General features: G+C 31.7%; 1 protein-coding gene across 1 annotated transcript; it reads right to left on the reverse strand.

The window, feature by feature from the left end:
* Positions 1-237: 237 nt before the first annotated feature.
* Positions 238-8,360, reverse strand: LOC143591993 (purple acid phosphatase 8-like). Its single transcript, XM_077072026.1, has 7 exons — positions 7,937-8,360; positions 2,567-2,723; positions 2,373-2,480; positions 1,516-1,640; positions 914-1,042; positions 598-665; positions 238-515 (listed from the first exon to the last, which is right to left on the reverse strand). Exons 1-7 carry the CDS (start codon positions 8,129-8,131, stop codon positions 302-304), a joined length of 996 nt encoding a protein of 331 aa, XP_076928141.1. The 5' UTR covers positions 8,132-8,360; the 3' UTR covers positions 238-301.
* Between the last annotated feature and the right edge of the window lie 7,637 nt (positions 8,361-15,997).

The following is a 15,997-nucleotide window of genomic DNA, read 5'->3' on the forward strand; positions in this document are numbered from 1 at the left end:
TGTACCTAACCGGTGTTAAGGGATGGTCACATCACCCTTAAGGCTGCGTAACGGCTCCACGACTAATAGCATGAGGATCGTAGTTCCCAAATCTGATGATGTTATATATTAAATGATAAATTTAAACTAAAAAATTTAAGCTAATTAAGAATAACTTTTTATAAATCATCAGATGGTATACTTGAATTAACAGCACGTCCCAAATACTATGTAACCTCAGTATGCCCATTCATTATACAATATCACCATCACATCCACTTAATTAAATAATAATGTAACCATCTATAGATTTTTCACCATCTTATGAATCCATGTGTGTGTACTTTGAGTTACTCCAAATGTGGATAATTTCACCAAACACATCATAGAAAGCCACACTAATTTCATCTTCGGTTACTCGGAGTGTCATGAAACCCTGACCGTCATAGTACAACTTCATTTCATTCGGGTTCCATTGGTTGACCTCACCTCGCCATGCCTTTGACCCGCCTCCACTTGTTAGAAATTGGAGTTGACTACACGCGAAAATCAATATCATTTTAAATTGGTGTTTTAACCCAAAGAAAATAAATATGAAGAAATACTCGTGTTAGTTACCTATTTTCACTGCTGATGTGTTGTAAGCAATGATCATGTCCGTTTATGTAAAGATCTACTTCCCTTGCCTTCAAAATTATGTATTATTAGTAGTTAGCATTACATACACTTATATATGTGCATATACATATTCAAGGGGGGCGTTTGGATATAATTAGTTTTAATTATAAAATAAATCAGTTAAACTATATAATTTGGTTGTCCATAGTGTTGAAAATATATAACGGAAGATAGAAAAAGAGTAAGTTAAGCATTTACATAACCGTCTTATATAGCATATACATACGCCAGTTTAATGGGATGATTATATACATACCTCAAGGATAGGTAAAAGTTGGTCAATAAGCTCTTGAGTGTTTCCATGAGAACCGGCACTGAAAATTGTATGATGGCCAATCACTATCTTCCACGTGGCACTTGATTCTTCTAGAGCCGTATCAACCTCCTATATATACAACAAAAGCCCATATTATTTTGGATTGGATGGTACCCTTTTATTTTTGACACTGAACAAAAGGCCCAAACCCAATAAAACTTATAACTGGGCCTATGCTTGCTATTTGAGATTTTGATTTTTGAGTTGATTAATTTATTGCAATTTGCAAATGTCAATTTACTTACCCACACGTTATAATGTCTCATTTATATTCTAAAGAGTACACTAATCAAATATAATAGTTATATAACATGTTACCAATTGCATATACTAGTTTTAGAATTTAAAACAATAACAACAAATATGAGTGTTTCATGTCGTCTCAGCTCACCCGAAATGCGCCATATTCACAATTTTTCATGTGAAAAGAAGATAACTTTTTCGTTTGGTAACTAGATGATAATTTTTTTAACGGAAATATTTTATAAAGCGTCGACTAGCAATAAGCTAAGCGGCCGAGATTGAAATCGTCTTGTTCATACCTTTAAAACATTTGAAAGATATTCTTCCCGAGGAAGCACACCACTCCAGTCGTAATCATGTTTCTTTTCCGTGAAATAATGATCTTGAAACGGTGTCGTGTCAATGAAAAAAAACTCCACAATACCTGATTAAACAATATCATATTATATATATCAAAATGAATATAAATACTGGATAGTGGTAGATGTTACGTGTACTACAAATATTGATCCTACTTAAAAGTAGACATAAATAATAGATAAATATAATATAAGTGGAGATGCTTCACTCTAAACATCTAGCAATTTCTAATTGGTAAAAATATTTTGACTGAAATCATTAATATCAGGTTATACATTAAAAACAATTTGTTTTAGTCTAAAAAACTACAAAATCACAAATATCTTTTAAAATAAAATCATATTATTTCAGGACTAATTTGTGTTTACCAACTTTTAAGTGGTTGACAATTTTGCCTTTCTAAAAATCACGTTTTATAATTTATCAGATCATATATAGTAATATTATGACTCTAAGATCAGCCAATACAGTTTTTAAAAAATTAAATATTGCAACTCGGAAAGGGATAACAATGTAATCACTGCTTTTCGATTTTATATTTCAAGAATATGACCTTTGTGATTAGTTTACTTTTACATAACTTAAAACGTGAATTTGGAGCATATTTTTTTATATAACAATTACAAACACTAAAACAATATGAAATAAAATAAGGACACATGTGATTATTATTTTCAATCATATCCATGTTAATTTTGTATATATTATATTATTTTGGATCTACACGTGTGCATCACTCAGTCACTTATATAAAGTAGTACTTGTCATGTTCATAAATATTAAACTAACGATGTACCTGAATTTACAATAAATGATCGAAGACAAAGCCATTTACTGTCTTTTTGTGTTAGGATTGGACTCAATTGTGCCAAGACATTGCCCCTATAATCATGATTTCCCAATACTATAACATAAAGAAATAAACAACATTAGACGTGTCAAACAAAACATTTATGTACTTATGTTTGTGGATCACAATAAATATCTTACCAGAGTACCATTGTTTTTGCAAACTGGTTGCGGTATATACTTGAGTAAACGACTCCATGAATTGTGAATCTTCTTCATCAGCTAGTCCATCCTCGTAAAAGTTGTCGCCGGTGGATATAATGAAATCCGCGTCTATTTTTTCCCCTACTTTTCCCATCTTAATCATAACGCAAAATTAGATCAACGAATTACAAACAATTTTTTTGTAAATTCGCTAGTCGCTAGTCGATCGGTGGGGTGGGGACTAGCGATTAATCGGGATTATTCGAGTTTAATCGGGATTAATCGGATCAGACTTTTATGGATGATTATTAGTTCCACACACGTTTGGCCAGAAATTGGAAGAAATCTCGCTGGAAACCACTGTTTTTTCTAGAATATCAATGGAAACCACTAATTTTGGTCGGAATCTCGTCGGAAACCGTTGATTTTGGCTAGAAACTCGTCAAAAAAGGCCAATTATGTCCGATTAATCCTGATTTTGGCCGGATTTGACCATTGAACAATTAATTGGCCGACTAGCCCAAAATTAATCAGTAAAGTGAGGATTAACGATTAATCGGGGATTAATCGGCGCCTACTCGGGATTTTTGTAACGCTGGTTACAAATATAATAATTAGACTACAAAATTAAAAAAGAAAATAAGTAGAGTAACAATAATGACTCTAATCCAAAAAATGTAAAATAATAATAATTATTCTAGTGTTAGTATAAATAATATAGTTATTTATACACTTCTAATTAAGAGCCGTTTTGATTATGTTAGCATTCGTGAGTTAGTATTTTTTTAAAGACTAAGTAACACACTCTCTAAAACTACTCTTAAAGTTACATTATCGTCTAATATAACACTCGAACCTTCAACTACTTAAAGAGACTTTTATAACACCGCTTGATACCGTTAGACTATAAGTCATTTGGTTAATTTAGTATTTACTTTTATTTTTCTCAACAGTTTTATTAGTCACTTATTTGTATTAGACTTTATTAATTTTACTAGGTTAGTTACCCGTGTAGCACACAGGTTAGAATAAGTAATTTTTCTTAAATAATAACATAATGTGAAATACAAAAAAAAATGTATCACATATATAAAGATATATTATACAGTAAAAAAATTACGCATTACACAATTTGGAAATAAAAAGTTGTTAGAAAATTCATAAATCATAAATTATGTCTATGTTATTTTCTATATCAAAACTTAGTTGTAAATTGAAACTTTTTTAAACCAACTCGTGGACCAAAACTCATTATAATCTTAAATTGTATTGACATGAACAATGTTTGATACTTTAATCGGTTAAATAAACCCACCCGTTTCGTATTGGTTACTTATAACAATTTAATATTAATAACTAATGCAATACATTTTATATTCAACAAATCAACATATTTATGATGGTATTAATTCTTTTAAATTAGGTTGAATATTAAAAACGGAAAATGAAATATTAAAAAGAGAAATGTAGTTAATACGAGTGAGATGGGGGGAAATTTTGTAAGGATCAACATAGTTAATATGAGAGAGATGAGGGAAAATTATTGGACTAAAACCGTAGATTTCGACAAACCATACCGACGAAAACCACAATTCATTCAATAATAATAGATTGAAAAGAAAAAAAAGGATAAAATATAAAATTGTTAATAAGAAAAAGAAATACATATTTAACATGAGAGAAATGAGAAAATTTTGTAAAGATTACTCATGTGTAATGGCATATGGTATTAAGACCCGTGTAAAACACGAGTTAGAATAAATAAATTTGTTTAGATAACAACACAATGTAAATATGTTCAAATGATATAAAGATATAATATATGGTAGAATAAATTACATATTACACAATATGGAAATAAAAAGTTGTTGAAAATTCACAAATCTCTAAATATTTTTTGTATACAATATTTGTAATTATAACCTACATATCAAAATTAGTAGTTTCGTTTTGATTTTTATTTCAACTTTAGATAATGAAACACATAACCTACCATGCGTTAAAACATGTTGTCTCAAAAAAAATCAAAGCATTTATAGCGAATGACTTTAGCTTTTATTAATCTTTATTGCAACACAAATATAAAGTTAAAATTTCTTTATTTGAAATTAATTATTTTATCTAAATCAACGTGAGAATTTGTTATTTATAAAAGCTTAATATTAACCAATACAACATATTTATATAAACTTAATAATATATCTTGTATTAAAATTTTAAATTAAAAAATGATTTAAGAAAGAGAAAATAATTAATTAAGAAGGAAAAAAAAAGTTAAATATAAAACTATTAATAAAAAGGAAAATGTATTTAATAATAAAGAAAGGTGGGAAAATTTTATAAGAATGTATCTTGTGTGATCCCATGTGACATTAGAAACCTTTATTTATTATATAGTATAGATTAATATATTTGAAATACAAAGCTATGAAATTTTATTGGTAATTATGATAATAATATCCTCGTATTATACGAAATATATGGACCAAATAATGAAGTAGGGTAAAGCAAATAATTGAGGGTTGAGTACATATACTAGCATAAGAATAAAGAAAAGCATATTCCGGTGTAGTGGCTAGCTTTGTTATTATTACAAAGAATATGCTTTCTATCGATAACGAACATTCCTTGAGATCTCGTATATTTAGTTTCTTGCAAAATTGATGCAATATAACTAAATAATAAAATTTTAAATTTATTTTTATAATATTTTTATTAAGTATACATTTAAGCAACATATGAGCCATAAGTTAAGAAGTACCGTAACGTTTAAATATTTAAATAAGCTAGCAACTTAACTAAAAAGGAAGTTTTTAAATGGAAAATTTGTTAAAAATGTTTCGACTTTTGACATATTGAGTAAACCGTGACTTTAGCTTTCGTTAAATAAAAGTATACGATATTTAAAGATTATACGTCTAGTGTGATGTCATATCAATACTTATTTCGGTTTAAACGATTTTAATGATTTATGAGAAATAATAATAATAATAATAATACACGTACTTTAATATATTAACATAGAAAAAATCATGTTCATGTTGAATAAGATGCCATGGGTTGTATAAACACATACGTAATTTAAAGTTAATTGTTGAAATATCTACGTTTATATAATTTCGTATAGGTTGCTCTCTATAATCTTATCTTATTATATTATTATTCATAAAGACAAAAAGAAATATTCTTTAGCGACAAAACACCTAATCTCTACCCCTCTTGCATTCCAACACGAATGCATGAATTAACTTTTTTAATTTATTAATACATTACGACAAATCATATATCTATTTGTTTTCTAACCGATAACTCTTAAGGCCATGAAAGAGACTCCATATGTAATTATCATTGGTTCCTTTTCGTTAATCTTTATGTTATTAAGCAGAATATTACGTATAGGTGTATTATACGGTTTTCAATGCCTTCAATATAATATTGGTCACCTATAGGACGCGTTTTATTCAGGACAAACTTTATGTTAGATGAAGAGGTATGCACCCACCTTAACATCGAGCGGGGCGGGTCAACCCACAAGATATAGAACAAGAGGCTTGAAATCAGGATGTCATGAAGACACAAAGCCAAAACCTATGCGCGTGGCTCATATCACATATGTTCACGCATCACATATGCTCACGCATATCACATATGTTCACGCATCACATATGCTCACACGTATCACATATGCTCACGCATCATATATGCTCACGCATATCACATCTGCGCGTGGCGTATCTGCGTGTGGCGCGTATCACATATGCTCACGCATCATATGCTCACGCATATCACATCTGCGCGTGGTGCATCTGCGCGTGGCGCATATCACATATGCTCACGCATATTACATATGCTTGCGCATATCACATCTGCGCATGAAACATCTGCGCGTGAGAATAAAGAGAAGACCTCGCGCATCCCCAGGATAGACGCATATCACACATGCACATAATCAACCACGTCCTTATCCAAATCAGGATAAGGACAACCATGATTGTGCTCATCAGACAACCTTCCAGAAGGTATCCTTTAAGGAATAAAGAATATGCTGATGTTGACAGCTGCCAATGAAGGGTGGACAACTCAGCAAAGCCCATGTGCTACCACGTGATTGCACATAGGTCAGGTGAAATACCTTGGTCAGAGAATAATCAATGAAAAAGCACCAGGTGTCCTAAGGACACGTGGCGCGAAGCAATAGGAGGAGGCCAAAAAGGCCCTAATTGGGTCTGAGCCCAATCATTGGAAACCCTAACACTATAAATACCACACCACCTCCACAAGGGGAGGTAAGCAAGAAAATACACTATAAGTCTTTACTCACTTTCACATTCTTATTATCTTCTCCTACAATATCTTATTCTCACACCGAAGGGTTACCCAAAAGAAGACCCCTCTGTCCCTTTCTGAGGGGTAAGTTCACGGTGCTGCTTGTTTTGTAGGTGGAAGAATTCATACTCCGGAAAACCATCGGTGATATAGCATACTCATACCCGAGGAAAGTTGATCGTCTACTAGTAAGTCGATCCACGTTTCTTCATTAGAAATTAAGAGAATCACATAAAACATTTGTTCGTAGTGCGTTGATAATTTAATGAGATGATAGACCGACAATATTTAACACCTTTCTGTAGTATCACAATTAAACCGAAAGATATTGGTACTGAGATGAACGTATATTATTCGTAGAAAGAAATATGAAAGATAAAAATCAATTTAAGCAAGATTAAAGAAATCGAACACTTTTGTTTAAATTGTGTATGTATTTGGTGACAAAAGATTCATCGAAGCTCACTTACACGATGCGTCTAACTCGATTACAAAACGTAAACATTATTTATCTTAGGGGCTGTTTGGTTCATTCAGATCTGAATGAACCTCTGTCCCATTCAGCAACAACAATAAGTCTGAATGATTCAGTCATAATTTTAACCATTCAGATGTTTTTCTGTTTGAAACCAAACAGTCTGAAGTCTGAATGAATCAGATGTTTACATCTGAATGGTTCCCTTCAGATTTAAACAAACATCCCTTAGTCTCTTAGAAACATATTTATATAAATGGACGCAAATACTCCGTTAGTCTTTCTCCCCTCAACATATATGTATTCACTATGTATGTATCTATAGTTTTCATTTGAGGCAAGTGACAAGTGTTACAAAATAACTTGCTGCCAAACAACGTAATAGAATATATGATTGGTGAATTATAACGGCCTATATTATACGTACACAAACATATATTTAATATTAATAATAATATGCCAAGTGTATTCTGTTAATATGTTATGATGAATTCAGCAGTAGCCCAACCCATTTGAATGATTTGTTGGTCGTTCAGAAACAATGTATTAATAATATGCAAAATTACCCGAAAAGCAACATGAGTTTGGTTGTATAAACCTCTCCTTCCCCAGTCCCCAATCACCAAAATGTCAAGAGACCCATCGGCTTTCGTCGGAAAATGATCGAATTGTTGAAGCTCTGCCGTCACATGAACGCTCGCAACGACCGCGTAAACCGACAAAAAAATGATGGTGTAGTTTATGATATTGTTCATGGCCATAGTAGCCGGTCTTGTAAGTTTGCGTGGTTGTATTTGAGAGAATAATTGACTTGTTTGGAGTTTGAAGCTTCTTAAATAGATTATTTACGTTATATTAAAGATAACTGGAGTTACATGTTTGGTCCCTAAATATATTGATATTGACAGTTATAGTCCTTGAAGTGAAAAATAGTTTGGTTACGTGTCATTGGCACCGAGTGTCAATTTAAAGTTTCTGTATACAAACTTTGTTGGGGCAATAAACTTGTCATAACAAAGTGAGCAATTAAGTTGTCACGGTCAGAAATGAATGTTAATGCTTATAACTATATAAGATAGAAATACATACAACAAAGAAAGGGCATGACACTCGGGATCACCATGTTGAATGAATAATCATTTCGTCCGAAAAATTGAATGTGATGACCTGGTCCACCTACTTAAGAGGAAACCTATAACTGGAAAAAACATATAGCTCAACCCAAAAAAAATTGCTCTATACGAAACTCCAAGATCCAACTCACGACCTCCTTTAAGGAAAATGTATACATACGGGTTCAAATTATATAGTCAGTAAATGGAAAACTTCAGCACAATGTAACTTTACCAAAAAATGGGACTGTGTAACATATTATTATTCTTTGGTTTATTTGGAGGACGCGGGATAATAGATACTTTAATGACCACAACAAGCATGCGGAGAAGACATCAAGGTCGTATATTCCTTTCTTTGGATAAAGAACGAGCCAAATTTGGTTGTTTGGAGAAGCAGGATTAATGTGTGTTTAATATTGCATTTTAAATTTCTCCGTGCAATTTTTAGCTTCTTGCTAGATCTTTACTTAAATTAATATAATATAGTCTTTGTCGATCGTTTAATGAAAAGAAAAAAAAACTCTTATTGATAGGAGTCATGACTATAATACCACACTAACAATTCTAACAAACTTAATTTATGTTGGTAATATTCCCCTCAAACTAAACGATTGTATGATATTTAAGTTAATTAGAAACAAAATAATAGGAAAAAAAAACTTTTAGAACTTTTAATACATTTACTCTTAACAACAATAAGGTATAAACTTTTAGAACTACAATATTAATAACTAATTATTTCTTTGAAATTCATACATGTTTTAATAATCCAAGAATTCATATATTTTAGATAGTTTTTTACTTGTAAATTAATGAGTTTGATATCTAATTATTTTTCATGTCCCGGGCTCTATTGTAATTGTGGTATGAACGTAAAATTAGGCTTAAGAGGACCATAGGGCTGGAAAAAGACTAGCCATAAACACACCATGTGGATTCATGCTACATTTTTATTATTGTTAGTTATATGTAGGTTATAAGTACACATATAGTCGTTTGATTGCAACTTAAAGACATGATATATGTACTTGATTGCACACAAATCATATAACTTCTAATACGTGAAATGATTCCAAATTGTCGAAGTTACAGTCCAAACATGAGAACTTTTTACAAAAGTCACCCCGCATTTGTTGTTCATATAATTAAGAGAAAAATCACATTCCTTGTAATGGTTTTAGTCCGTAATTTGAGTAGGTTTCATCATTGTCATTCTCAAAGTAGTAGTTTTGTTTGCTTTATATTAGTTTATCACTATATTCCCTCAATATTCTTTCTTTCTTTATGATGGAGACAAACATGTAGCAATCAAGAATGCATAAGTGTCTTCTATATTACCATTTTAAGTATTTGATGATAATTTATCTGGTGTTTGTTATAGTGTGAATAGCAACTAATATAGTATTTTAATCCTAAGCAGCACTAATCTAGTCACCTTTAGTGCTTGACACCCTGGCCATTTCCTTCTTTTTTCTTTTATTTTTTTTGTAATACTATAGTTATTTTAAATTTTAATCGTAAACTGGATGGTAAAGCTCTTGTCTTTTGAAGTGAAGACCAGAGTTCAACATATAGCACTAGCATAATTTTTCTCTTAGAGTAGTTTAGGAGTATGATCGGTAGAGTAGTGATTTATAATTTGATCTTTAACCTTTTTAACCGGTTTAATTACCTATTACCTATTTAGTTAACCATCTTTGTAAAACTATGTGATTATGGTTTTAAGTAACTACTACTCCATCGTTGAACTCTTAAACTATCAAAAACTTGATACTTTTACATTAATAAAAAATTAGGTCATAGATGATTCTTTAACATTTAATCAATTTTGTATAGGTATGATATTAACACATCGTGATACATGAGGGTATTAAATTAACACATCGTGATACATGAGAGTATAATATTTCTCTCTGCTTTTGGGTGTGGTGTAGGGATGAGCAAATTCGGTATCGGTATCAAAGTTTTGAGTTTCGGGATCGGTACGGTACCGGTATGGTGCAGTACCGGTTTTTCCCGAATTTTTGCCTTTGGTACCGTACTATCCCGGTAGCGTACCGGTACCGAACCGAATATTTCGGTACCGGTACCGGTACCAAGATTTGCAATTTTCGAGATCGGTATTTTCGGTACCAATACCGGTCGGTACCAATACGGTACCGAACTCATCCCTAATGTGGTGTTGTCTAAAGTCATTATCAAGAGTCAAAAGTAATGATAATTATAAATTACTGTATAATCCACGGTATAAACATAATAATACTTTAATTAAATTGCAATTTTTTTGAACAACCAACGAATAAAGCTTGTTTATCCAAGGTAACTCAATGGAAAAAAGGTGACCTGATATGCTTAAGATCGCAGAGAATGTTGGGTAGCTCAATTGCCCATCATCTCCTATTTCGGGGAAAACCCGGTGCTCGAAGACCCATTGCGGTAAAAGCGGTTATGATCGAATTTGAACTTAAGACCTTGCGGTCTACGGCCTAAATCTTTAGTTCCCCTCCATGCTAGTTGAGCTAAAACTCATCTGATTAACTTGCCTGACTGCCCTAACCAAATTAGTGAACCTAATTAAAGTTTAGAAAAAATCACGAAAATAGTTTCATTGTAAGACCATACCTGGTTTTGGTCTTTTAAGTTTGAGAACTTAATATTCACTCACGCAGTGGTGTAGTAAAAATTTTTTCCTACGGGTTCAGAAAATTTCGAGGGACGGACGACCGATTGATTATCACTTAAATATGGGTTTTCTACGGGTTTGATGTTGAAATTTCTACGAGTTTGATGTCAAAATACACTAATATATAACACTAAAACAAAATTTTGTACGGGTTCGGTCGAACCCGTTCTCCCTAAAGCTGCCTACATCCCTGCAGTCACGTGTAACATGTTTCATTTAAGAAACATGATCAAATGCATTTTATTCTTAACATAAAAACGGTGAGAACCAATTTGCTGTTATAATTAGGTTTATTTTTATAGGTGTTTGCTGTTATTTTTTGTTCGTATTTGCTAATTTTTTATGAGACGTTATAAGTATTTGTTGATTTATATTTTGTTGTTATTTATTAGATTTTTTTCTTTTGCCGTTATAAGTATTTGTTGGTATATGTTGTTATTATTTTGTTTTTGATTTTGATTCTTTTGTTGTAATTTTTAGGTTTTTTTCTTTGTTATTATATATTATTTTTTATGTAGATTGGTATTGTAGTTGGTATGTTTGCTTACGTTCTTATTTTTTTATAAATTAGTATTATTTCCTACGTTCTCATGTTAAGATTAAAATGTACATAAACCTTCCCCCTCTAACATGATCACACTTCAATATACTTTTCCTTCAAGCATTGTTTCATTAATCATTAACATCCTTGAATTGTATTTAACATAGGCACATATTCCATCTTTATATAAAACATCACAATGACAAGTTCTTTATAGCATCTACTCTTTTTGAACAGTATACATACTTATGTCATACCCGCTTTGAAAAAAAAATACTCCTAAAAACAATTTAAAGTTATACTCGCTTTGAAATAGTTATGTTCGCTATACGTGACAAAAGATATTTAACACACGGACACATACACAAAACAAATGCATAGAACATCGTTAGCGTACTAGACCTAATAAGTATACACACTAGAATCTAATATCACACATGCATTCACCCACATGAAAACTTCTAGATCACATAAAACGCTAACAACCTAACACATAAACTACAACACGCCCCGCTTGCTAAAAATGATATATTCGGGCCAATAGTGATAGAAGAAAGGTCCGGATGTTTTAGAGTGAACTACATCTCAAGCCTCTTTTCATCGGCTTTAAACAAAGCTTTAGCATCATTATCCACCATTGTTCTATCAACTTTCAACCCTTCACTTCGAGGCGTACTCAAATATGCAAGAAGCAACGGTAAATTAATGTCGCAAATATTAAATCATATTTATATTAGAGTAAAGTACACCTTTTTGTCCTTTAGGTTTTACCATGAATGTCATGCTGTCCATTAACTAAGGTAATTACAAAGAACGTCATTCATTTGAAAAGTTGTAACACATTACGTCTTTTCCACTAACTAATGTTAAATATTTTTTAGATTTTAAATGATTTTATAACCTGGCTATTTTGCTCTTACGCCTAGATGAATAAAATGCGTAATTTTCACATTTTTTATTACAAAATGACAGTTGTGCCCTTTATACCTAATATTAAATTTGTGTAATTTTCACGTTTCATTTTAATTTAATAAAAAGTTAAACTTGATGTTTATTATATTAATACAATATTAGGTCATAGATGATATTACAATGATTGCAATGACATTTAATCAATTTTGTTTTAAATATGATATCAACACAACGTGATGCATGCCCCAAGCCCCAAGGGTATTAGTTAATATTGTCTGCTTTGGGGTGCGGTGTTGCCTAAAGTCATTATTAGAAGTCAAAACTAATGAATATGATAGACTATGTGTTGTGGAGTGGCTTTATCACCCTATATATCATTCATGTAGAAAACGAGATTTTAAAGCCCCTGTTCATAAAGTCTTGTTATAGATTAAAGCCCCTTACCGCTATATATATATATATATGTGTGTGTATGTTTGTATGAGAGAGATTGAAAAGCATCCATGGCCCCACCACACCTCCCAAACCGCCCTTCCCGCCTCCTGTACCCCCCTCCCCCAACAGTACTTTAATGAACTTACGTGCGTAGCATGTTTCATTTAAAACATGATCACGCATCATTGATCAATCTACTTTTCCTTCAAGCATTGTTTCATTATCATTACCATCCTTGAATTGTATAACCACATACTCTATCTTTATATCAAAATAAAACATCATAATGACAAGCTGTTTAGAGGGGAATGAACACTCATGGGCATTACTCATGTATCAGTCAATCATGTACTGTCACCTCATTTCTACCCTTAATTACCCACAAACCACAAAGTTACCGGCAACACTTACCCATGAGTACCTTAGAACTTTATTAATTTATTTTAATTCTTCAATTGTCAACAACGAATCAATCTTATGTGGCAAACCTTTGTCATGGAATGAAGATATGCACCTTACCCACATGGGGTGGGGTGGTGTTATCATGTAGTTTGGAAGCCATAGACACTACCTATACGGATGCCCCGTCCTCTCTTAAACATCTAATGTTTTTGAACAACACACATACTTTTCATTTTTAATTGTGTAGCGGACAAATTACTCCTGAAAAACGATTTAAAGTTGTACACGCTTGAAACAATTATGTTCGCTACACGTGACAAAAGATATATGCAAGAACACACGGACGCATACACAAACAAATACATAGGAGAACATCGTTAACGTACTAGACCTTTTAACATATTCACCCACATGGCCGCGTCATTTAGACTTTTATGATAATCCAACTTAATATATTGCATATCAATCTAATTAGCTCTTGTCACAATGACTCCTTGTGTATTCATTTGTTCCCAAACCTTTCAATGCTTTATGTAGTACCTACAAATGTTAGTATGAAACTATTTAGCATTTTAACTAATTATCAATACTTTTTAAAAATGTGTTAAAAGTTTTTTTTAAGAAATTAAAAGCACGTGCTCAAAGTTTTTCAAAATTCCATCTTTTATAGCCTGCAATTAAATAAATAAATGAACACTAACGTATAAATTTATCAAAATATGGTGTTATTTTGCACTATTCTTTTTTAAATGAACCGTTTTCAGTGTGCCCACATACATATTATGATACGCAGTACAATTAGCCGGCATATGAGCTCGACTTCTTCCACTACAAATAATTCTAAACGTCTTCTCATCTGTTCGTAGCCCCACTTTACACAAAGCTTTAGCATCATGATACACCATTGTACTAAATCAGCTTCTAACTCTTTGGCCTTCACTTCGAGGTGTACTCAAATAGACAAATATGCCGGAAGAACTACTAATTAATGTCTAAACATATTAAATCATATTTATATAAAAGTAAGTTACACTTTTCATCCTTTAGGTTTACCCTGAATTACAAGTTAATAATGTCATTAACTAAGGCAATTACAAATAATGATGGAAATCAGGCTCAAGAATATGAAAACGAAATTTGATCTTAACTAACATCGACTTTTTTCTGTTATTATAAATTTATAAATCTTGACACACTTAAAATGACCTCTAATTTATCTATTTATACTAAAATAAAACACACTAACCCTACTCAAACTATACACAAATTTGACGAACTCAAAGTCAAACTCCTAACTTCTCAGTTCTCACCTTCAAACAAACTAGATAAACTTGTAAAATATTTAAAAACTAAACCGACAAATCTAAGCTTTCAAACTATTAATTAAACCCTTTCCATATACCCCTTCAAGCTTTACTTTATTTCAAAATGACATGTTAACTTTCTTGATAACCTATTTCAGAATTAACTTTTAGTATGAATTCTCCTTAATCGTGAAACGACGTGTTCTCTTGATCTTTTCCCCGATCACACCACATGGGCAATGGCATTCTTGCTAGTTGCTTGTTCTTCTTCTTTTTCTTGCTTCTTCATGCTTTGTTTCTTTTCTATCTATCTTTCTTTCAATTCGTTATTCTTACTTACATTATATACTTGTTGAGTTCTTGATAAAGCCTTTTAAATTATTGTGAATTCTTTCGTGCTTCATGCTTTAACTTGGAACCGAGTTTCTTGCTCTTGATCTGATCATATTTGCTCCTAGCCAACTTGATAATAAGTTTTTTGGCATATCAGTTAACTAGTTTTTCTTACTCCTTACCCACTTGCTAATCAGATTTCCTTACTACAGAGCTACTTGTTGATCTGACTGACTTACTTGATGATCATATGTTCTTGCTCCTTGATGAAACGAACTTGCTTTCAAAGCTTGAATTCCAAACAAACAAGAACCCTACTTGCTTTCTTAGTTGTTCTTGTTGCTACTCTCTCTCTCTCTCTCTCTCTCTCTGCCCCGCAGCTAATGGGGTTGCTTCCCTTTCTATAAAAACGAATCTCAAAATCGCATGATACTAATTGTAGAAAATGAGACCCCAAAAACATGAACACAGAGTTTGATCTCAACTAAGATGCTCTTTCTGTTTTTTATAATTATCGGCATACTTACAGTTACTTTTAACACATCTATTTATACTCAAGCTTGTAGAACAATTAAAAGCTAAATACATAAATCTAAACTTGCAACTATCAATTAAATCTTATTTAGTTAAACTCTTTCCAATTGTCTCTTCAGCTTTTACTTTCTTTCAAAACTGATCCATTAACTTTTTTATGATCCGTTTTAGAATTAACTTTTTTTGCTTGAAATTTTGTAACACTTGCATCTTTTCCACTAACTGGTGTTATAAGTTATGTTAGTTTTTTTTAATGACTATTTTGTTCTTACGCCTAAAAAGAGAGTGTAATTTTTACACTTCTTTTCACAAAATGACTATTTGCCCTTACACCTAAACTTTCAAAATGTGTAATTTTCACATTTTTG

Source organism: Bidens hawaiensis, unplaced genomic scaffold, assembly GCF_021521415.1.
Source record: "Bidens hawaiensis isolate Kalapana, Puna unplaced genomic scaffold, B.hawaiensis_p1.1 tig00040253_1, whole genome shotgun sequence".
In the NCBI taxonomy this organism is placed as follows: Eukaryota; Viridiplantae; Streptophyta; class Magnoliopsida; order Asterales; family Asteraceae; genus Bidens; species Bidens hawaiensis.

Coding starts and splice junctions, on each gene's coding strand:
- LOC143591993 (XM_077072026.1), bottom strand. CDS start 8,131: ATGGCCATGAACAATATCATAAACTACACCATCATTTTTTTGTCGGTT. Junction 2,481..2,566: donor GCAAAAACAATGGTACTCTG/GTAAGATATTTA, acceptor TTTATGTTATAG/TATTGGGAAATCATGATTAT. Junction 666..913: donor AACTTTTACCTATCCTTGAG/GTATGTATATAA, acceptor ATAATTTTGAAG/GCAAGGGAAGTAGATCTTTA.